The sequence below is a fragment of the Sinocyclocheilus anshuiensis genome, unplaced genomic scaffold (assembly GCF_001515605.1).
Source record: "Sinocyclocheilus anshuiensis isolate Anshui unplaced genomic scaffold, SAMN03320099.WGS_v1.1 scaffold112, whole genome shotgun sequence".
Lineage (NCBI taxonomy): Eukaryota > Metazoa > Chordata > Actinopteri > Cypriniformes > Cyprinidae > Sinocyclocheilus > Sinocyclocheilus anshuiensis.
This window is the reverse complement of record NW_015557175.1, coordinates 2,573,304-2,595,852: the sequence shown is the minus strand read 5'-3', so window position 1 is coordinate 2,595,852 and position 22,549 is coordinate 2,573,304. Positions and strand designations below refer to the sequence as shown.

The following is a 22,549-nucleotide window of genomic DNA, read 5'->3' as shown; positions in this document are numbered from 1 at the left end:
ACGTGCAAATGCCCACCAGCACTCCAGCGCCTGCTGCCACTGCTGCTTCAGACCCCCCTCAACCCCCCATACCCGTCAGTGTACCTCAGGCCCCCCCTGCCCCTCCTCCAGGTCCCAGTAGCCCGAGTGCCAGTCTGCACCCATCCACCGAGTTCTTTGTCCAGCTGCAGGCCCCGCCCAGCACTGATGCAGGAGCGCTGCAGAACCAGAACGTCATTGAGATCACCACTACTGCTGCCAATGGAACCGAGGATGCCGCCGTTACCACGGTTACTACTGCTGGTCAGTGTGAATGTAGACATGACGCATGCATATATATGTAGTCTCTCACCTGTAATGTTGCAGAGCTCTGGATGTGAGGATTCCTATCACAAAAAGATCAAAAGTGCCTTCAAAAATTAATAATAAAATAAAACTAACTAACTTAAAGGAACACTCCACTATTTTTGAAAATAGGCTCATTTTCCAACTCCCCTAGAGTTAGCGCCTGAAAATAGGCTAACTTCCGTCAACATAACCAACGTGACCACCTGCTTGCACAGGGAGCGTGCTGTGGACTATTTTCATTTATTCATGTATTTATTTTTATTTTAAGGCATTTTTAATCTTTTTGTGGTGACATTTTGATTCTGGAGTACAAAGCAGATTGTCTGTTGACATTTGAGACTGAATTAAGTTCCTACTATTTGAAATTAAAAAAAAAAAGCCCCAAGAGCTTGTAACACTCCAAAGAGAAAGGAAAAATTTAAATCGCATCATATGACCCCTTTAAGAAACGCAAGTTAACTATGACCAAGAACAAGAATTGTTTAATAATCTAGTGCATTACATATTGCTGTATTTATTTTCAAAATGCACTTTGATTGTGTGGGCTACCAAACACATTAAATTGACACTGTATGCATAATTTGGCTGTTTTAAAATTAAAAACTTTATTTTACCACCCAAATCATATATACACTACTGTTCAGAAGATTGGGGTCAGCAAGTCACTTTAGCATTTGTTTTCAGTAGTTTTGACACATATGACACTGATGATGTTATTGCTATTCACCCTACAGCTCTGGACGCTGCCTTGAATGACAAATTGAAAAAAGGCACTAAGAGAAAACGTGTGGTAGAGGACACCGTAGAGACGGCGAAGAGGCGCTCAGCACGTGTCCGCAACACCAGATGCAAGAAAGAAGAGAAGATTGACTTCCAAGAACTCCTGCTCAAATTCCTCCCCTCTAGGTGTTCATTTTAATATTTATCTATTCAGAGCTTTTGTTCTAACCTGCTCTGACCATATCAAGCAATGCACTATAAGACGTTTTGTTGGTCATGTGGTTTCTATTTTTGTTTTGTCAAGCTGAGTGAATCCTAGCAGTGAAAACACATTAGACTGAAGTCTTGCTGCACATGGTTGTATTTTAGACATCAGTCATGTTCTTAGAAAGTCAAGAACTTTCTCAAAAAGTCTTCCTTTATGTCACATTGACTTGAGCTTTATTTCCAGATTGAAAAAGTTTGAAGATGATGAAGATGAGGAGAGTCTCAGTAACATGGGCTCACAGTGTGACAGCAAACTTGACTCCCAGTCAAACCGCGGATCCAACTCCTCAGAGTACATTGTCTCTATGGAGACAGGTACAGAAACTGAGGTTTTCTTATTTAGTCACCATTTTAATTCTTTATGCTTCTCTTTTAAACTCCCCATGAAATCAAAATTGAAGTTTTTTAGTTTTTTTAGTATGAATATGTTAGCCTTAAGGTTATCTATTAGCTAGGGTGCTCCAAAACAATGACAAAATTCGCATTTAGAAGATATAAGTATTCAAAACTTACAGTCTCTCGCTTCCGGCAATATGGATCAACAATTTTGATGACGTCACCCTGCACTTCAGCTTCTCGTCAAACTTTCTGTCCAATCAAATGCTCTCTAGAATCTGAAATGTCCCGCCCCCTACACTATAAATAGATGCTGAAGCTGTGGCTGAAATAGGTCACTTGTTCACAGAAGTAGTATTTTCTGTATGCTGAATGGCACGTAGTGCACTATATGGGGAGTAAGGAACGATTCAGACAGTGTAAATATGCTTTCCATTGGGTCGAAAGAAGTCTGGTTTCATATTGTGTATGTGAACCGCCGCAGCGCGCACACAGTCTGCTCCGGTCCAGAGACACGATATCACAGAGTCACGCATACCATAAAAATGTATCGGACCAATTTTAATTCTACACAGAATGCTGTATTGTATAGCGATTTGGATCAGATTAGGAGGAGAAACAGTTAGACATAGACAAACGGCACTAACGAGTAGAAGAGATAACACCGGTGCCCTGCACCAACATAAATTACACAATCTTCAAACTACACATCCTCAGCATCATTATAATCACTGTTTTGCTTTAGTAACAGTTTCATATTGAATCTAAAGGGCTAGTCTATTAGACTGTGGCTGTCATAAGCTGTCAAATGCGGCTTTACCGAGCTCAAAGGCCTCTGGCCCAAGCTGAAATGCTATTGGCTATTTAAAAGGGGGGTGGGGCTGCTCGATATGTCCCACCCTGTCTTCCTGTTTCAGTTGAAATTACGTCACCACATAGCATAATGCTGCGTGTTTCAAGGCACTTCAGTGGACCTTTAATTGTTCTCTCTGTTCTTCATGGTTCCTCAGAGCGGAAGGACGTTCATGCGTTCCTGTTGGCGAACATGCAGAACGGCGGCATCCTGGAGCTGATGATGCGGTATCTGAAGGTGGTGGGGCAGACATTTCTGGAGGAGTGGCCAGCGGGCCTCAGCACAGTGGTGCTGGATCTGTTCAACTGCTGGAGGAAACACAGCGCTGGGCTGCCCAATCCACTGCTCAGAGATTCCAGCAACCAGCACATAAAGGTGAGCCTGTTTGTGAGGTTCATGCCAGTACAACTTTGAAAGATATTCATAGTTTTGTTTGAGGCACTTAGTAGCAAGTAAAGGAGATTTCCACATGCACACCTATATGTTTAGTTTTGGCTACTGTCTGTTTGAGAGAAAAAAAAAAAGCATTTTAATGTATTTTCACATTTAGAAAGCTTTTGGAATTATAATTCTTCTATGCACTTCAGTAAATACTTACATTTTGAGATGCTGGAAAAAGTGTTTTTTTTGTTTTTTTTTTCTTTTTTAAGTGTTTTTGCCAAATGCTAAACACATTATTACTCCAGTAGTCTGCATAAGTGGGACTGATGGAAAGAAAACTGTTGTAGGAACAAAAGAACGACTTAGAAGCATGTTTATTCATCAGCACATAGAAGGAAATAGCTACACGTGTTCACTTAAAGGAGTTTTTTCCTCAGCAGGAGATCATTTGGCACACATACTGCTTGCACCTGCCTGGAAACAAAACTCTATTCATCATGCCACCTGAACCTGGTGTATTTCTCCCAGTGGGTCTACTGAAAATCAGACAGAGACTGATAACTTATTGAGTGTTTTTAGGAAAATCTAGGTCACAGACACTCTCTGTTATGTAAATGAACCTATACAATTAACATACAAGACCAGAAACGAAACATAAACTGAATGAAGAAAACCGTTTATCTTAAGATAACAGGATTATTACACTTTAAAGTAAAAAAATTAGTCAGAATTTTCAGCATCATTACTCCAGTCTTCAGTGTCACATGATCCTTCAGTAATCATTCTAATATGCTGATTTGCTGCTCTGAACACAATTCTTCTCATTATCAACATTGAAAACATTTGTGCTGCTTAGTATTTTTGTGGTACATGTTAGTATTTTTGATGAACATACATTCAAACAGCATTTATTTGAAATAGAAATCTTTTGTGACAAACAATGTTAAAGTCTTTGCTGTCAATTTAAAGTGTTCTTGCTGAATTTCTTTAAAAATAATAAATAAATAAAATATCTTACAGACCCCAAACTTTTGAAGGTTAGTGTCAATTTAATGCATCTTTGGTGAATTATTCATTTAAAAAAAAAAAAAAAAATCTTATTGACCTCAAACTTTTAATGTTTTTGTAGTGCATATTGCTAATATTTCATTAAATTGTAGTAGATGTGCCTGATTCATATATTTATTTTTATCCTTGTCAACCGCACTTTTTATATTTACTTGAAGAATTTCACTTTGTCTAACTTAAATGAATACGTTATTTCCTAGGTGTAACTCTAAAACAAAGTAAAATATACAGTTGAGGGTTTCTAGTTTACATGCTACTTACAGATTTAAAACGGAATATTTTTCAACTATTCAATTACATGTACATATCAGTCACATGTAATAGATGTTTGCAGGTCTGACCACAGTGTGCTTTTATATACAGTACATCTAAGACATACTATACTGTCTGTTATATAACAGGAAATGATGCTGATGTGTCTCTGCTGTCTGGAGCTGCAGTTGGAGCAGAAGTCCATGATGAAAGGCAAGAACAGTAAGAATGTCACAAACAGTCAGACATCTGTGTTGTGTTTGACATCAGTTGTGTTTTTCACAAATCGTGAAAAGGAATCACACCAATGTCATGTATTTACAGTGTCTCAGAGGAAGACCATGTCTGGCTCAGGAAGGGATTGTGGGGACGTTGATGGTCCAGAGACCCGCTTTCAGACAGATATATTCCTTCTGACCATGGCCTCCTCTCAGAGAGATCTGTTTGAAGATGATTGGCTCTCTTTTGCCGTCAGAGTTCACTGGCTCAAGGCACGATACCTTGCCTTTCAGGTAATGGAGCTCAGTTTCTAGACACAGAATCGCCAATTAAAACACCAATTGTATCATATTAAAACACTTCATTATCTTGACTGGTGCTGACTTGTTTATAGATAAGAGTATATTTAGAGAAATTACAGTTTACATTTAAATAATGATTACTTGTGTGAAGTTTTTGCCCTGTATGCATGAATGTTAATGTGATGCTTTAGGGTGACATGGAGGAGGCGCTGGAGTGTTACGACATGTGTGTCGGTCTGCTGAAAGGTCAGACAAGTGAGATGGAAAAAATCACCGTCCTCCTGCCCAACCTCAGCGTGGACAATGCCATCTCTATAGAGGAGGTACAGTACAAAAGAAATCAATCTCTCAAGACACTGTCACTTCTGTTTAATAGAATTCATAGACGAGAGTCACTCTAGAAGAGTCTTAAGTGATGTTCAGATATTTATTCATCAGTCAGTGGTAGCGCTGGGTATCGAGTTCGATACTTTTTAAGGCACCGACCGAAATGCCTCGATATCATCGAGTATCGAAAAACATCTCGTCGTTCGGTACCAAATTTCGATACCTAAGGGGGTTAATCTCGTCAATGTCAGTGAGCCAGTAAGCGTGCAGCACGCTTAATGTGCCTAAATCATGTGCTGGTGATTGACTCTGGCGAGGCATCCAGGAAAACGCGCGTTTCGTGACCATTCATTCACACTGTAGCATCATGCCATTTAAGACAATTTATAACATTTATACAATGCTTTTACTCAAAACTCACTTTAAACCACCACAGTGTGTTTGTAATAACCTCCGATTGTGATCTAATGAGGGTTTTGGTCATATAATGTTACAGAAACATGTTATTTGTAGCCTTTTATATCATGCTAATTGCTACACCTGCTTAGCATTTCTCATGTAAACACACTGTATTGTTATAAAAATAGGCACAATCTCATGAAAATCACAAATCTCATCAGCGTCAGTGAGCCAATAAGCCTGCAGCACTAGCCGGTGTGTTCGACTAGAAGAGGTGCGGAGCAGATCGATCATCTGCGAGAGCGTTTCGAAAGCGCACGGAGAAGTCTGCTCTCTTTAGCTCTCATGATATTGTAATACACCGATCGGTCTGCACAGTCACTCCGCGTCAAGTCGAACACACCTACTAGTTTACACCGGTTACACTCAGAGATGTGGCGCACACGTGAGGTTGTAGTGTGAATGCGTCCCAGCCCCATAGATGTAAGGCTACATTTACATGAAGTTGAAGTCTCTAGAGCGATGCCAGTCTCTAGAGGAGATCCAGAGACTGTTCGACACGGGAGACTACCAGTCTGTGGTCCGTCTGCTGCAGCCCACACTGAGCTTCGGCCCCGGCTCGGCACGACTGAAACCTCTAGATTACATCAGCTCTGCTCCTGAGAGACCAGCACAGCTCTTACTGCTTCAGGTAAATCACACAAGCATTCTCATCAACACTTTCTGCAAAGCCTGTATGTATAATGCATCACAAAGTTATTATTTATGCATTATAAATCATTCATGTGACCTAATATTTGTTTATTTATTATGTAGCTTTGTAATAAGCAGCATAATGTACAGTCATTAATGCAAAATAAGCCCCTTCGTGACTTACGTCTGTGGTTCTGATCATTCTGTCAGGGTTTACTTTACGATAATGACCAGATGACAGTACTTTATCCCTTGTGAACAGTATAATAAATGAAAAACATGATGATTTCATGTTTTATTTTATGTGTTATGAAGTGTTATGATCTTCAAAGGAGTAGTTATTTACAGGAACATAAACATAAATGAAATCTGCAAGCAGAACAATAAAAATTTTGGTGTGAACAATTTTATTTAATAACATAACCAGGAGTATGTAAAGTATTATCTGTAATTATATGTAAACTGTGTTTACAATTATTTTTGAAAATATGCACTAAACGTTTCGGGAAATAAAAAAAATTATACATTACATTGATCAAATATGACATTTCTAATGTTACATTTATAAAAAATTATAATTTCGTATAAATGTTTTTCTTTTGAACTTTATTAATCAAAGAATCCAAAATGTATCTGTTGATACATTGAGCATCAAATCAGCATATTAGAATGATTTCTGAAGGATCATGTGACACTGAAGACTGGAGTAATGAAAATTCAGCTTTGCCATTGCAGAAATAAATTACATTTTAAAATATTGTAACGTTCTCCGACAAGGACGAGGCGTTTTGATGTACAAGGGGTGTTTATTTGGGCTGTTGTCGGCCACAACCCACGCCGTACACACCCCGACTTCTAAGAGAATTTGACCATGTAATGTTGCTGAAATTAAATATGTTATTACCTCTGACTCTGAGTCAGAGCAGCGATCATGGAAGAGCGAACACACGCAGACCAGACAGCGCTGGAAGCTGCTAATGCTCATCAGTAAATTGGTATCAAAAAAACTATCGTTCAGGAACCGGTATCGAAGTCAAGGTATCTGTATCGATATCAAAAAATTTTGAACGATACCCAACCCTAGTCAGTGGAGTAGAAACATTTTTATCATGAAACACTTACACCTTGGTAATGGTTCTGTTATTGATGGCACCTGAGATCATGTGACACTGAAGACTGGAGTAATGAAAATTCAGCTTTGCCATTGCAGAAATAAATTACATTTTAAAATATTGTAACGTTCTCCGACAAGGACGAGGCGTTTTGATGTACAAGGGGTGTTTATTTGGGCTGTTGTCGGCCACAACCCACGCCGTACACACCCCGACTTCTAAGAGAACCGCACTTGAACCAGCGAGGCACCCTTTCTCCCCCCTCCTTCCCTCTCTTTCCCCTTACACACACACAGGGGCGGAGCCTCTTTTCACATCCAACTCGAACATCCAATAACAGTTCGCAACACAAAAATGAATACAGTGCAACACTAACATTAAGCACATTGTTATCTATAACACAACATGCTTGAACATGCTACAATATATCCAAATAGAAAAGTTATTTTATATTGTAACAATATTTGACAATGCTACTGTTTTTAGTTTATTTTTGATCAAATAAATGCAGGCTTTTTAAATGTTTTTGAAAGAAGTCTCTTACCAACTCCAAACTTTTGAAAGGAAGTGCAATATATATAATTAGCCATTATGAATACTTTTTTTCTGCTGTATATACGGGCTTCAAGTAAAGTGTTACCGCATTGTCTCATAAACACATCATATTTTTCTCATATACTTTGTGTGTAACAGTTCAATTCATATCAGAGCTCAAAATGATAGAGCAAGCATGTTAAAAGCTAGTTATTATGGGAATAATGAGTAGCTTTACTCAAAAGTGTGCAATATCCCATTTGTCTTAAATGTGACCGAACATTTCCTCAACCCTCAATTCTACAAAAGTGTGGCGTTTTCAGACACTTAACCTGTTGACTCCACATGCGTCTTTGTTTTTTCTCTCCCCAGAGCTCCCTGCTGCACCTGAAAGACTACAGCTCCTGCCTTGAGACATCTGATGTGTCTCTCAATGAGGCCATACAGCACTTGAACTCTGGATTACCCAGCAGCCCCTCTGCCAAGGAGGAGTGGGTGTCCACCGTCACGGCCCTGCTGAAGGGCGTCGAAAGCTGCATCACTGAAAAACCTGAGCTGCTCAGTCACACCCCACGACCCGCAAACCTACCGCGCCTCTCCAACAACCTCATACAGGTCCGTGTGGATTCATGGGAGCGTGTTTGTTGCTATACGATCATATTAATAAGAAATGTTTCTTGAGCAGCTAATCAGCATGATTTCTGAAGAATCGTGTGACACTGAAGACCGGAGGAATGGCTATAAAACAGTTATTTTAAATTATAATACTATTTCACAATATTACTGTTTACATGATCATTCTTCTCATTTTTTACCTTCTGTTTTTGTGTTCATTCTCTAGTTGATAGCCAACAGCATGGTCTTACCTGATGACCCCAAAGAGGCTCATTTTTCATCGCTGTTGCCATGGATTCTGCTGTACCGCCTCATCAAACAGGAAGAGGCAGCCTTTGACTGCATGCTGCGGCAGCACATCGCAGATGAGGATGATGATGGTATGAATAAAGAAAGATAACATAATTTCAGTTTTGCGATAATCTTAGTATGTCGTAGTGTTTCACAGTGTTGTTGACACAGCTGTGTGTGTTTGTGTTCTGTAGAGGATGATACTCCGTTGCTGCCCTCCTCCCTCATGCTTCTGAACACAGCGCATGAATACCTGGGCCGTCGCTCCTGGTGCTGCAACTCTGATGGCACTTTACTCAAATTTTTTGTGAGTCTGATTCAATATCATGCCGACACATGTTTGTCAGACTGTGAATCATTTTAATCATTCCTTAAAGGGATAATTGAAATGAAAATTTGAAGTTTATCTGCTTACCCCCAGGGCATCCAAGATGTAGGTGACTTTGTTTCTTCAGTAGAACACAAACTAAGATTTTTAACTCAAACCGTTGCAGTCTGTCAGTCATATAATGGCAGTCAATGGGCTCCATGGCTTTGAGAGTAAAAAAAAACATACACAGACAAAACCAAATTAAACCCTGCGGCTCGTGACGATACATTGAGGTCTTAAGACACGAAACGATCGGTCTGTGCAAGAAACCGAACAGTATTTATATAATTTTTTACCTCTGATCCACCGCAATGTCCAACTGTCCTGAGCGCATTCACAACATTCGACGCGTGTACGTGCTCTGGCATAGTAGACATAGATATATATAAGTAGATTCCCGCAGCCCATAGAAACAGTCACTAATGAGGCATCTACTTATACATATCTATGTCTTCTATGCCAGAGCACGTACACAAGTCACGCGCCGGATGTTGTGAACGTGCTCAGGACAGTTGGATATTGCGGTTGGACATATATATGGATTCATATATATATTATATTAAATATTATAAAAAACAAAAACTGACCCCAAACTTTTGAACATTAGTTGAAACAGAAATGCACAGCACCATTTAACAGTATTTTGCTTTAATAATGTAGACCTTCTGCTGTCTAATGTTCATGTATCTGTTTTCAGGTGCGTGTATTGCGGGAGAAGCTCACAGGACATGAGAATCTGCCATATAAAGAAGATCTGGAGACGGCACTTGAGCAGTGTTTCTTCTGCCTGTATGCTTACCCGAGCAAGAAGAGCAAAGCCCGATACCTGGAGGAGCATTCTGCCCCACAGGTAACACACTGACAAATTATATGAGCATATTTTAAACAATTAACTTTCTGAATGTCACTTATGTGCACAATTCATCAGTATATGCAAGATATAAAAAATGTTGTTTTCAAAAACTTTCATCAAAATAATAACCTACTCTGCATCTGAAAACTTTTCTGTTCAGATAACCAAGGCAATGCAGACAAAGTAAAATAGTATTCATCACTAATAAAACCCTGTATATTGTCCTGCTTCGCTTGGAAATATGTCACATAACAAAGTGAAACTGAATGTTGTTTTACATTTACATTCATTCATTTAGCAGACTCATTTATCCAAAGCGACTTTCAAATGAGGAACACAACAAGCGATTCATCTTAACGAGGCAATAACATGAGAAATGCTAGCAGTACAAAGTTTCACCAATGTCTAGAATAGTACAAGCGGGGACAGGGAGGAATATAAGAAATAGTAACAGCATAGAGGGTTTTTTTTAAGATTCAGCAGGATGCCATGAAGTGCTCATGGAAGAGATGAGTCTTACGCTGTTTCCTGAATATTGTCAGGGATTTCAGCTGTCTGGATAGCGTTAGGAAGATCATTGCACCAACAAGGAACAGTGAATGAGAAGGTTCTGGAAAATAATTTTGTATGACATGGTACCTCTCATTCACCGACCTCAGGCTTCTGGAGGGGATGTAGACCTGTAAGAGTGAGTTGAGGTAGGGTGCGTGGCATTTGTCCATTCTGTATGCAAGCATTAATATCTTGAGCTTAATGCTAGCAGCAACCGGTAGCCAGTGCAGCCTCTTTAAAGGGATAGTTGACACAAAAATGAAAATTGTTATGATTTACTCGCCCAAATGCCTTTTGTTTTTTGACAGAACTTAAATGAATATATTTGTAATGTTCTCTCATAATTCTTGTCCATCTATTGAAACTCCACACGAACTGAAAATTTCAAGCTTCATCATAAGAATAATCCATGTGAACTTGCTTGAGTGATTTAATCATGTCTTCTGAAGAGACATGATCACTTTATATAATGAACAGATAGACTTTTTATTCACATATAAACATCGAATATGGTAAACGTAAGCACAAACTTGCTTGTTTGACATGCAAGAACCAATAAGTTTGACATGCAAGAACCAATAAGTTTGTTGCAAGCAAGTACGGTAAATTATGACTTGAGTTAAATTTTTTTTGTGAAATAACCCTTTAAAGGGGGCATCGGATGCAAAGCTCACTTTTACGTGGTGTTTGCATATAAATGTGTCTCAGCAGTGTGTGGACACAACCACCCTACAATGATCGATCGCAATTTGATGACGTCAACGCGTGATGACGTACATGATGCATGGGGACATAAATGATTTGGCGCCGCAGTCATGTCATCGCCGGTATGGAAATGCTATGACGTTTCGAGAATCAATGAAAAATTCGCTGTTTGTCGTGTATGTTTTGCATGATGATATGATGAATAGATGGTTAATTTTTAACAGCAGATTCAGTGACGTTAGAGCTGATCTGCGCCTCACTGCACGCGTCTGCGGCGCGTTACGTCTCCACGGCCGCTGGAGCTGATCGCGGCCGCTCTAGTCAGTGCTTGTGTTTATGAGCCAGCTGCGGCACGTTTCTGAAGCGGCTCTCCGCACTGCTTGGTTAAAAATAGCTTTTGGAAAATCGGTCAGTTTTGATATTGTGGTGAGCGCCACAAATAAATAAATGTATGGGAAACATGTCCCACAGCACAACCACCTGAGCCCAACTTCAGTTTACTCATCAACTTTAACTGCGTTTGTAGCCGGCGCTATAACCAGACTGATAAACAAACACAGACCGGAAGTTAACTTCGGGCCAGGCGCATGCGCCCGATGAAACAGTCTAAAGCTTGAAGCATCAGATTCGGTATCGGCCGATCCCCATGACAAGAAATCGGTACTCAGTATCGGCTGCAAAAATCCTGATCGGAGCATCCCTATAAAAATCCATTCACTCCTTTTTTTTTTTTTTAACCCACCAAAAAAACTAAAAAGTCTCAATTATCAAGCCGTTTTGATTTTCTGAGCAGAATGATGTCATATTGCTCAGGCCCCGCCCACAACCACTGACAGACTGTCCCATATTAGCATATCTCCGCCCTCAGCCAGTTGTACACTGTCTGCCATTTTCTCGTAAGCAATGCAGGTGTTTTGTAGTTGGATGTAAAAGTGAACATCTTCATTTTCTCCCGACATCAGAGCCACTGAGGACGCAGTGGATTAGTTCTGTTTTTGATGGTAATGGCCTAAATTCGTTTATGTCTACGCAAATCAAAAAGGCTGAATGGCTTTTTTTTTGGGCACAGGCAGAGCATTCTTGATTTGTGACCCAGATATTAATGTAATATTTTGCCAGGTCTGTGCTGATTTAGGAACAATTTAGACTCAAGCAGACTTTTTTCACAAAATCAGTCCATCTGATTGAATTTATTAAACTGAATCAACTTCCAAATTCTGCTTGATAGCGAAGACAGTGAAGGAGAATGTGGTTGATTCACTTGCTTTTCTGTGCCTCTTCTTGCTCAATATACTCTGTGCGATCACTCAATGTTTTCTGCCCACTGAACAGCACTGAATTATGCAAAATAATGTGTCATTAATGAGTATTGTCAAGCTAACCCATTACGCGTTGGAAATAAAACTGTAAATAAAGCTGTAATATTTTAGCTTGGCTATGTTCTGCTACCAAAAAGTGTAGTTAAGTCAACAGTGTTGACTTTAGTTACTCCCAAACATGACTCCAAAGTCTCCTGTGTACATTTTTATTTTATGTCTCGAAGATCTAAGAAGCTTTAAAAAGAGAGAAGGAGAACTGTCCCTGTGCTAATGAAGGTAGGTGGATGTTGGATAGGATGAGCTGGCAGTCTGATTCGGCAATAATTCACTGATTGATTATCTTTTGGCAGCAAGGAGGCACATTGATCATTTAGCCACCCACAAACACCCATTATACAGCACTGCTCTGTACACAGGAAATGCTGTACACACCACCAAAGTACAACACTGAGGTGTTCTGCATCTGTTTCGGTGTCTCTGGCGGAAACAGACCATGCGGTGTAGATGCTGCTTATGTTTTTGCAGGCACTTAGCAAATATTGAACTGTGCTTAGTCTGTGGAGCTGTGAGGTACAGCACCATTAGAGGAAAAGGAAAAAGCAAACCACAAAAAAAGTCAGTGTTGGTGGTGATTTTGGTTTTTAGCTTTGGTTATGAAAATTTGCATGCTTCTCAGCTGAATAATCAGTTTTTATTCTTTATTTATTTATTTTAATCAGTACTTCACAGTAGAGAATTACAATAAAAAATACAATTACAGGTTTAAAATCAACATTTCTTTTGACTTTGTTTTTTAATCTTGGGTAAATTTAGTGTGGAATCCACAAAGGATACATGCGGTTTTAAAAGGGAGCATAATTACACATGCTGTCGGCCTACTTTTAAAATCAGTATCAGGACAAATCCTGATACTTGATCCTGGCTTTCTGAACAAATTAGTTCGTTTCAATCCATAACTCATCCTGAATTCCAGCCACTTTCTCTTCTCTGAATGAATTATCTGATGCTGCATTGTTAGTATTATAAATCAAAACTAATCAGCACAATTTTTGTGGCCCTGTTATAAACATTCAGCTCATTTCTCCCCAAAAACATTGTCATTATGCCAGCGGGGAAATTGCTTTTTGTTCCGATGGATAAGTGATAATTCTGTCTTTTGTCACTCGTCAGTGTAGTCAAATACTTCTGGTAATGAAATAAATAGCAGGATATTACTGCATGCCTGCCGTTGTTCATATTGCTGTTACTCCTGAGGGGGACAAAAGAGTCTGTTCTCACTAACAGATTGACAGAAATCCCCAGTTAAAACTTTCCATTCATGTGTGTTCAGCAAAATCAGTGACCAAAATTAGCATGGTAATATTTGATGGTAAATCTTAAAAAAAATTTAAAATCCCATTATCAGAGACAAAATTATAATTCAATAAAATTATAATGAAAATCATTTATATTTTTTATTATTTATTATTATTATTATATTTTTTATTATTTAAAATAATTAAAAAATGTTAAATATTTTGGGAAAAAAGTAATGTAATAATAATAAAAATATTTTATACATGTATGTAAATTATAAAAAATACAGTTTTGTGGTATGTGGTAAGAAATATTTATGGCTGGTAAAATCTCAATTCGCAGGCAGATTAATAGGATAATTTAGTGGCAATACGTTAATGTTGAGATCCTAAGTTCCAACATTTAAAATATGTCTGACAGAGCTGATGGGTACACAAGAATTAGGTATACCTTAAAAGACAAGATTTTGCTATTTGAAAAAATGTGACCGTTTATTTCTTTTCTGCAAACTTGTGATTATTATGTTTCTGATGCCTACATTACCTGCTTTTATTGTTGGACAGCACTTTTGGGTTGGATGTTTTTTCTGTTTTTCCTTCATGTATATCTGTTAGAATGCAAGTTCTATTTGATTGCATTTCCTGCGGAATTTAAAATATTTAAACACAAAAAAGCATAAATGAAAATTAGAAATATTGCATTGGCAACTAACTAAAATAAAAAATGCTCGAAGTACTAAAATGACTAAAACTAAAATAAAAATGAAAGATAAATAGAAATATTAAACTAAAAACTAATAATGACAAAAGCACATAACAATATAACTAAAACTTAAACTAAAATTTAAATGAAAACTGAATGTATTAAAATAAATACTATAATAATATATAAATAACACTAAAATAAAACTGTTTTGGAATCTGATTACATGGTATTGTTACATCTCTTTTCTTCCGGTCTCTTTCTGTGTCTTCCTCTCTCGATCTCTGATCTAGGTGGAGCTTCATTGGGATGATGCCGTCTTTATGTTTGAATACTTTAAACCCAAGACCTTGCCAGAGTTTGACAGCTATAAGACCAGCACTGTCTCTGCTGACCTTGCCAACCTGCTTAAAAGGCTTTCTGGAATAATCCCACATAGCAATGGCCCCACGCTCTCTGTAGATGACGTGTCTGCCTATATCGAAGGAGGTGCTCTGAAGGTATGAGCTCATCGACTTTCATCCCTTCATCTAGATCTTTTTTTATCCGTTCATCTGTCACTGAACCCTCTGGTGCTCTTCGGTCACTTTTGACCGAAAAATGTTCTGTTTTGAATTTTTTAAAATCACAGCTTCATCAGAATGGTACGAAACTTGGTGACTTTTATGGCATTTGGAATGTGAACACACACAAAAATTGAGGGCATGATTCGAGCAGACGAAGTGGTCGTAAAAAAATAGTCACACTTGTGGTCTTCGGTCAAAAATGACCGACCATAGGAAATGAATGGGAAATCCACAAAAACACAAAAATTCTGAGAATTTTTGTGTGTACAATCTACAAATCTGTCACAATGCAGAAAAAAAGTACACAGCAATGACAGGGTGAAACTCTAAAACATCAAGAGTGCCAAACCAACACATCCACTCACACACACACAAGCGTACACACACGCACGCACACCTATGAAATGGTGTGACTGTAACACAGCAAATATGTAAAATAAAAGCAATAATTCAACTACAATGCAGTAAAAGAAGTGGACAGCAATGAAGAGGTTACACTCTAAAACATCAAGAGTGCAAAACAGACACACACACACACAAACATACACAATTATACACAATTATACACACTCAGATTAATTGGTATGGCTATAACCATATAGCCAAAACGAGTCAGAAAACTGAAAAAAGAGGTTGAAATCAGATCAAACCCAGAAGGATTAAGCTCTGATAAAACATTTCTGTTCATTTTTTATACATTTTTATAGAAATTTAATGTTTTGTGTAACAAAATGCTTTCTCTGTGTTCAGGTTTGATTGTAGTAATAATAATTTAAAAACTGACGCTTCAAATCAACATTTCAAACAAACAGTTGTCTTTGAGAATGTCTAAATATATATCCAAACCCACAACTTAATAAGAATAAGTATTTGTCTAAAAACAATTAGAGAATTTATAGGCCTTTTATATAGAGCTATATATGAATCTATGGGCTAAACCATGGAATTGCAGATGTTTTTCTTATTTTACTCCCACCAGATGGCACTAATCTGGCTTCAAAAATGGGATTTTAAAGGCATTGACTCTATTTTAACATGAAATACTGCATTCATTGAAAAGTAATATAAAAATATCTATATATATTTTTTTTAATTGTATTATTTTTAATGGGCAGAAATTCATCATAATTATTGCATAAATATTAATTAGTGCCATGAAAATTAAATTATCTCAAAATACAAAAGAAAAAAGAAAAAACATTACTGAACAAAAATATATTACATTGATTTTACTGGGGCGAAAAAAAAAGTTACATTTCAGGTGTCCGGTCACTTTTGACTGTGAAGATCACAAGTGTGACTCCCAAATGAGGAGCACCAGAGGGTTAAAAGCATTTCTCCTTCTCCAAGGTGCCAGCGCTTCCAGAAGGAGCTTCCCCGGCACCCCCTGTGGTTAACGAGCTGTACTACCTGCTAGCGGACTACCACTTCAAAAACAAAGAGCAGTCGAAAGCCATCAAGTTCTACATGCACGACATCTGCATGTGTCCCAACAGGTCTGTGACAGTTTTACGTTTGAAGTTTTTACCATCAATGTATTCAGCTGTAGGTGACTGTTGTCTCTCCAGGTTTGACTCATGGGCAGGCATGGCACTGGCACGCGCCAGTCGCATCCAGGACAAGCTGAACTCCAATGAGCTCAGGAGTGACGGACCCATCTGGAAAAACTCTCTGGCTGTGCTGACCTGTTTCAAACGGGCTCTGGAGATAGACGGCTCCAACCTCTCCCTATGGATCGAGTATGGTACCATGTCCTATGCCTTGCACTCCTTCGCTTCCAGACAGCTCAAACAATGGAAACACGAACTTCCTCCTGACTTGATCAAACAGGTACTTCTGTTTGTGAAGATGAAGACTCATCTGAGAGCGAGAGAGCCATGAGTGTGTGTTAAACTAGAAATAAGAGACTCTGTGTTTCAGGATTTGTGTCAGCTACTGTTTGTTTGTGTTTAAAGATGGAAGAGCGCAGAGACTCGATGTTGGAGATGGCGTCGCAGTGTTTTCAGAGCGCCTCTCGCTGTGACGGCGATGAGGAGGAGTGGCTCATTCACTACATGCTGGGGAAGATTGCTGAGAAGCGCAAATTGCCGCCCAAAGGCTACCTGCAGCTGTACAAAATGGTGATGAGCTAGGCTACAGCTGGCCTGGTGGATAATCTGATTGGCTATTGAGAATGTGTGACATCCATCACTAGGCTTGTTTAGTAGCATTTTCAGACCTGTAGGTTGTTTGCTTTGTTCTAAAACAGGAGCTTAATTTGGTTTGTTTAGCAAGTTAATTCAAGTCACATTTATTTCTATAGTGCTTTAGGCAGTACAGATTGTGTCAAAGCAGCTTCACAGAGATAAACAGGAAAACAGCGGAATCAGTTATGGAAATTAGTTATGGAAGTTATGGAAATGCAGCTATGAAGATAATTCAAATTTTGCTGTAAAAGAGCTCTTAAAGACAATAGTGTCAATATTTAGTTAAGCCAGTTGAGTAAGTTTAATTAAGTCAGTTTGGATCAAAGCATACCATAATGTGTCACATGTGAGGGGGTGTTTACATGACATTGTTTTCAACTAAAAACGGAAAAACGGTTTGTGTTTTTATGTGCGTTTACATGACAAAAGCGTTTGAGGGCCTCATAGTGCAGACTTTTGAAAATGGTTTCAAAGTGCAAGTTTTTGAAAATGATACCGTTATCATCTTCATGTTAATACAAAAACATCATGCACATGCGTATTACTTGTTCAGTCTATAGGCATGTGTGAGTGTCTTTACAAAGTGACATTGCCATCTAGTGGCCTGGCATACATAATACAGCATTTTAGCTGTTTTCGTGGATCTGTGTGAATTGGGATCGTTTGAAACTTTTCAAGAATGCTAAGGAAAAGCTTTTTCGTTTTTAGTGCATTGTTATTGCATAAATGTACCCGGAGTAAAACTATCCTCTCATTGGTCAGAGTGCATCTCTTTATGTTCTGGGATTTGACTCAAGTTAGCTCCATGGGCTTATTTGTGGCTATAACTGAATCTTTTGTTAACACGCACACTTATACGATATCTAAGCCCTCATTCCTGCTCCACCTGATTAAATATATATATTCAGAGCTCCAGAGTTCTTTGTTAATTAGGCTGACAGCAACTTATTCAGGCAATATCAGACTGATTGTTTTGGCGTGGATCCGAGCACGATTGCCTTGTTTATATATGCCTAAATGATCTGAACTAAAGAAAAAAACTAGCCAGGCTCCTGAACAAATGCTCTAAATCAGCCAGGTGTGAAACATGTAAATCGAACACTCCAACAGTTCAGTGATACAGTTTGAGAATGATTAGGACACTCTGACATAAGTGTACTTTCAGTCACTTGACTGCAAACTCACCTTCAGGTCTGACTCTGTTCTGGTATGAAATGCCTACTTTTCACCGTTCAGTTAGTTCCTTGTGGATAAAATTGTGTGAAATATGTAAAGCCGTTGCTGGGGTTTTGTGTGTGAATGTGGCTGCTGACCGCCCAACAGTCAGACACGCATCTCATTACAGCCCTTGTGTCATCTCTCTCCAGTCTGCACACTACCTGCATGAGGAGGCAGCCAGATACCCACGCAAAATCCACTACCACAACCCACCGGACCTCGCCATGGAGGCCTTAGAGGTATGTAGTGGAATAGGGCTCATTTACACTGTGTTACACTGTGTACACAATGTACACTACCATTCAAAAGATGGGGGTTGGTACAATTTTGATATTTTTAAAAGAAGAGCCTTATGCTCAACAAGGTTGCATTTATTTGATCAAATTCTATGAAAAAACAATCGAATACAAGTTGCATTTGAATTCTTCCGGAAATATTTCTCTTCCGACTGGCCAGCTGTTTTTCCGCCTGAGCGCCACCATTCTGAAGTTGCTGGAGAATGAGGAAGATGATGGTGAACAGTCTGAGCAGCAAATGAAGCTTCTGGATTATGAGCTGTTCTTCAACATGCTCGCCGAAGCTGCCGTCGGACCCTTTGCACGCGGAGAGGAGAAGACCACGGCCAAAACCAGCAATGACAAGTATGACCACAAACCTTTTAAGCTTTAAGCTTGGAGGGCCTAAAATTGTCAAACATAGACTAAGATTCTGATTTCAGTTGATTACAGCTCTATATCAACAAACCTTTAAAAAGAGGAGACTGCATTGCCATTGCTGATATTACACACTTGTAGTCTTGCACAAGATTAGTAGCAAGCTTAAAGTTAACCCAGCACTCATTTTAGACAGACTTTAAGGCTGTTTCCTCACTTGATTAGATTGCTAAGTGCAGAGTTTTGATGAAGATATTTGTAATGAAATCTGAGAGGTTTCTGTCCCTCCATTACATCCTACACAACTACTAGTCAAAGCCCAGAAATGCAGTAAATACATCTTTGAAGTAGTCCATGTGACTCCAATGGTTCAGCCTTTGTTTTATGAGGCGATGGAAATGCTTTTTGTGCACAAAAATAACTACTTTATTAAACAGTTTCTTCACTTCCACGTTGATCTCAGATGCACCTTCACAAAAGCACCACGATGTGTGTTGTGTTGACGTGAGAGCAACGATGTTAAAAGAACCCTACATTTTATAGAATCTTTCCGTGTTTTTGTTTTGTTAGCATAATTTTTTTCTCCCAACAGGGAAAAGTTTCCATCCATTAACGATGAAGACTCCCGCTCCTCGGCTGGCATGAGTACCTGTCCGCAAGCGTTGACCACCTCATCTGTCACATCTGTGGTGGCTCCAACAACTTCTTTGCCTGGCGATGGTGCGGCAGGTGCGAGTTCTCCCCCATACGTGGTCACTCCGGTCGACCATGATTACATCAAACGTAAAAGCCTGCAGCAGAGGCACAGGCAGGGGCAGGAGCTCCATCAGCAGCAGCAGCAGGACGGTACAGTACCAGGGCCAGAGAATAACTCACTCACTCACTCATGCACGGGGGAATATGAGGATGATGAAGCTTTTACAGTATTCACCACTATTAAATCTGAATTATGGGCTCTGTTGTACAATAACATCTCCTCCCACCCCTCTTCTTACCATCTGCACCAGGCCTTAGAGGATCATGGGAAAATGGGCAACATTGCTTACAGTGTCTCAGCATTTTTTCCCCCTTTCTTTGTTCGCTTTGCTTCAGTTACACTTTGTCATTTCTTGCCTTCAGGTAATTAAATCAGATTTTCAGTCAGAATGGTTTACATTCATTCTTTACATTGTTTACGCTGCTGAATTGCCTTCACATTTTGTGTTTTTCACCGTTTTATTTGCACTTGCCATTCCTGCACGAATAATGAATGTGCTTTGCACTTGTTCACCCAGTAAATCATGTATTCTCTGCTGACCTTGTGGTGTAGCTAACCTAAATTTCAACATGGTTGGCCATTTGTTACATTTTAAATTAATTGGGTCAGAAGTTGAGCAAGAGTGTAGTAGAAGCTTCTGAGCTATGCAGTTTTGTTCGGCCTTATTGGAATAATACACATTAATTTTTTGGGCTGTCATGATTTATTCTCAGTGCTCTATATCTGCTTCCTTCCTATCTTGTTGTAAATTAATCTTAGTGTTCAGGTCTTCAGAATTCTACTTAGTATTCTGTTATCAAAATGAAGTAAATTGACTTAATATCTCATTAATTCAACTTAGTAAGACAACTTGATATTTTTGTAGACTTGATACATTGCTGTCTCAACTTAGTGTTGTGCTAGGTTTCTTAGGAAGTTGACAGTGTCTTATTTCAACAAGGTAAATTAATTTCAGCTCAGTAAGTCAAATTAATATCTTGTCGTTTCAACTTAGTAATTAATTTACATACAGTAAATGTAAGTCAACTTCATATCTTATTTTTGATGTAGTATTTTAATGTTTCATCTTAGTAAATCGACTATATCTTGAAAGTGTTTCATGGCAACTTAATGAATTCACTTCATATTTCTTTGTATTTTTAGTAAGTACTTAGTTATTTCAAATCTTTTGAAAAATAAAATGTCAAAAGTTAGTGGTTTTTAATTTAAAATTTTAAATTAGTAGTTGATGTCATTGTCAACTTAGTAAGTTGACTTTGTATCTAGTTATTTTGACTTTTCCTTTGTTTCAACTAGGGCTGCACGATTAATCGCATGCGATATTTAACGCGCGAAAGCCCGCAGGTGATGGAGATTTACCGCTGATTACAGAACCGGCTTTACTGATAAGATGCGCGTTAAATATCCCATGCGATTAATCGTGCAGCCCTAGTTTCAACACAGGAAGACAACTTGGTGTCTTATTTCAACATAATATTTAATTGTTTAAATTTTGTATGTTGAAATAATGGGATACACATCTGGCGTACAAAACTGAAATAATGAGCGACACAGCTGGCTAAGTAGAAATGATGAAATGCTAAGCATGAATGACAAGTTAGTAAAAGAGAAGTCCACTTAATATTTGAACATACTATTTAGTTATTTTAATTGTTTCAACACACAGGTTTTCACTTCAGTAAAAACAACTCTATATCGATCAATTTGTGACATATTTATTGAATATTATGATTATACATAGTGCCACTACCTTTACATGTATGTATTTAGCAGATGCTTTTATTCAATGTGACTCACAAAAGACAAACATAAGCAATTTTTCAAAGACAACAGTTTATTCCTTTTTTAAATCTTTTTAAAAATCTTTTATTAGAGCCCGACCGATATATCGTTTTGCCGATATTATCGGCGGATATGAGCCTGTCGCAGATATATCGTATCAGCAAATATGCCGCCGATATGAAATTTTTTTTATAGAACATATAACGCAGATTAAATGCTTCTGAATAGTGTAATAACTAGTTTGTCCAGCAGAGCGCGCTCCATTGTTTGCTACTGGCGACCCAGGTCAGTGTAGTGTAGAGATGCGCGGATGAGCTCAAACTTCACCCGAGTCCGCTGCTTCAAATTATCCGCCCGCTACCCACCTGCACCTATATTTGATCGTCACATTACAGTGATTCTAATTCTTATTTTTGCATGATGATATGATGTATGGATGGTTAATTTTTAACAGCAGATTCAGTGACGGTAGAGACTAGAGCTAATCTGCGCTTCACGGCTTGTGTCTGCGGCGCATTAAATCCTGTGTTACGGCCACCGGAGCTGATCGCGGCCACTCAGTCAATGCTGGTGTTTATACCGGCTAATCGCACAGCTGCGGCCCAGAACTCATGCTTATCACATCGGTCACATCACATCGTGCGGCGCGACAAAATACAATAGAAGTTCTATTGTATTTTGTCGCGCTGCTCGTGTCCGGTGTAGAATAGAACCCATTATAATCAGTGATGTTGTCTACACTGGATGCGGTAAACTGATGCCTCGTTCTATTTGACGTGCTGACACAAAGTTTAAATGATTTTCAACGGTCGCTTTGTCGCGTCCAGCGTACTAGACAGACTTTAGCTGTTGTGGTGCAGACACGGTGTTACTCACCTATCGAGAAGAAACAAC

The 22,549-nt window shown here is 38.8% G+C and overlaps 1 protein-coding gene across 1 annotated transcript in view; it reads left to right on the top strand.

Moving 5' to 3' along the window:
* The window catches only part of LOC107678378 (calcineurin-binding protein cabin-1-like), a 98,014-nt gene that overhangs the window by 5,926 nt on the left and 69,539 nt on the right, over window positions 1-22,549 (top strand). The window contains exons 9-27 of the mRNA XM_016473616.1: window positions 8-282; window positions 1,062-1,233; window positions 1,499-1,629; window positions 2,661-2,878; window positions 4,354-4,426; window positions 4,529-4,716; window positions 4,917-5,048; window positions 5,945-6,142; window positions 8,163-8,405; window positions 8,632-8,785; window positions 8,891-9,003; window positions 9,764-9,916; window positions 14,787-14,993; window positions 16,410-16,555; window positions 16,628-16,889; window positions 17,015-17,179; window positions 18,613-18,702; window positions 18,920-19,104; window positions 19,709-19,962. Of these exons, the coding sequence (XP_016329102.1) occupies window positions 8-282; window positions 1,062-1,233; window positions 1,499-1,629; window positions 2,661-2,878; window positions 4,354-4,426; window positions 4,529-4,716; window positions 4,917-5,048; window positions 5,945-6,142; window positions 8,163-8,405; window positions 8,632-8,785; window positions 8,891-9,003; window positions 9,764-9,916; window positions 14,787-14,993; window positions 16,410-16,555; window positions 16,628-16,889; window positions 17,015-17,179; window positions 18,613-18,702; window positions 18,920-19,104; window positions 19,709-19,962 (3,359 nt within the window). The remainder of the gene's footprint in view (window positions 1-7; window positions 283-1,061; window positions 1,234-1,498; window positions 1,630-2,660; window positions 2,879-4,353; window positions 4,427-4,528; window positions 4,717-4,916; window positions 5,049-5,944; window positions 6,143-8,162; window positions 8,406-8,631; window positions 8,786-8,890; window positions 9,004-9,763; window positions 9,917-14,786; window positions 14,994-16,409; window positions 16,556-16,627; window positions 16,890-17,014; window positions 17,180-18,612; window positions 18,703-18,919; window positions 19,105-19,708; window positions 19,963-22,549) is intronic.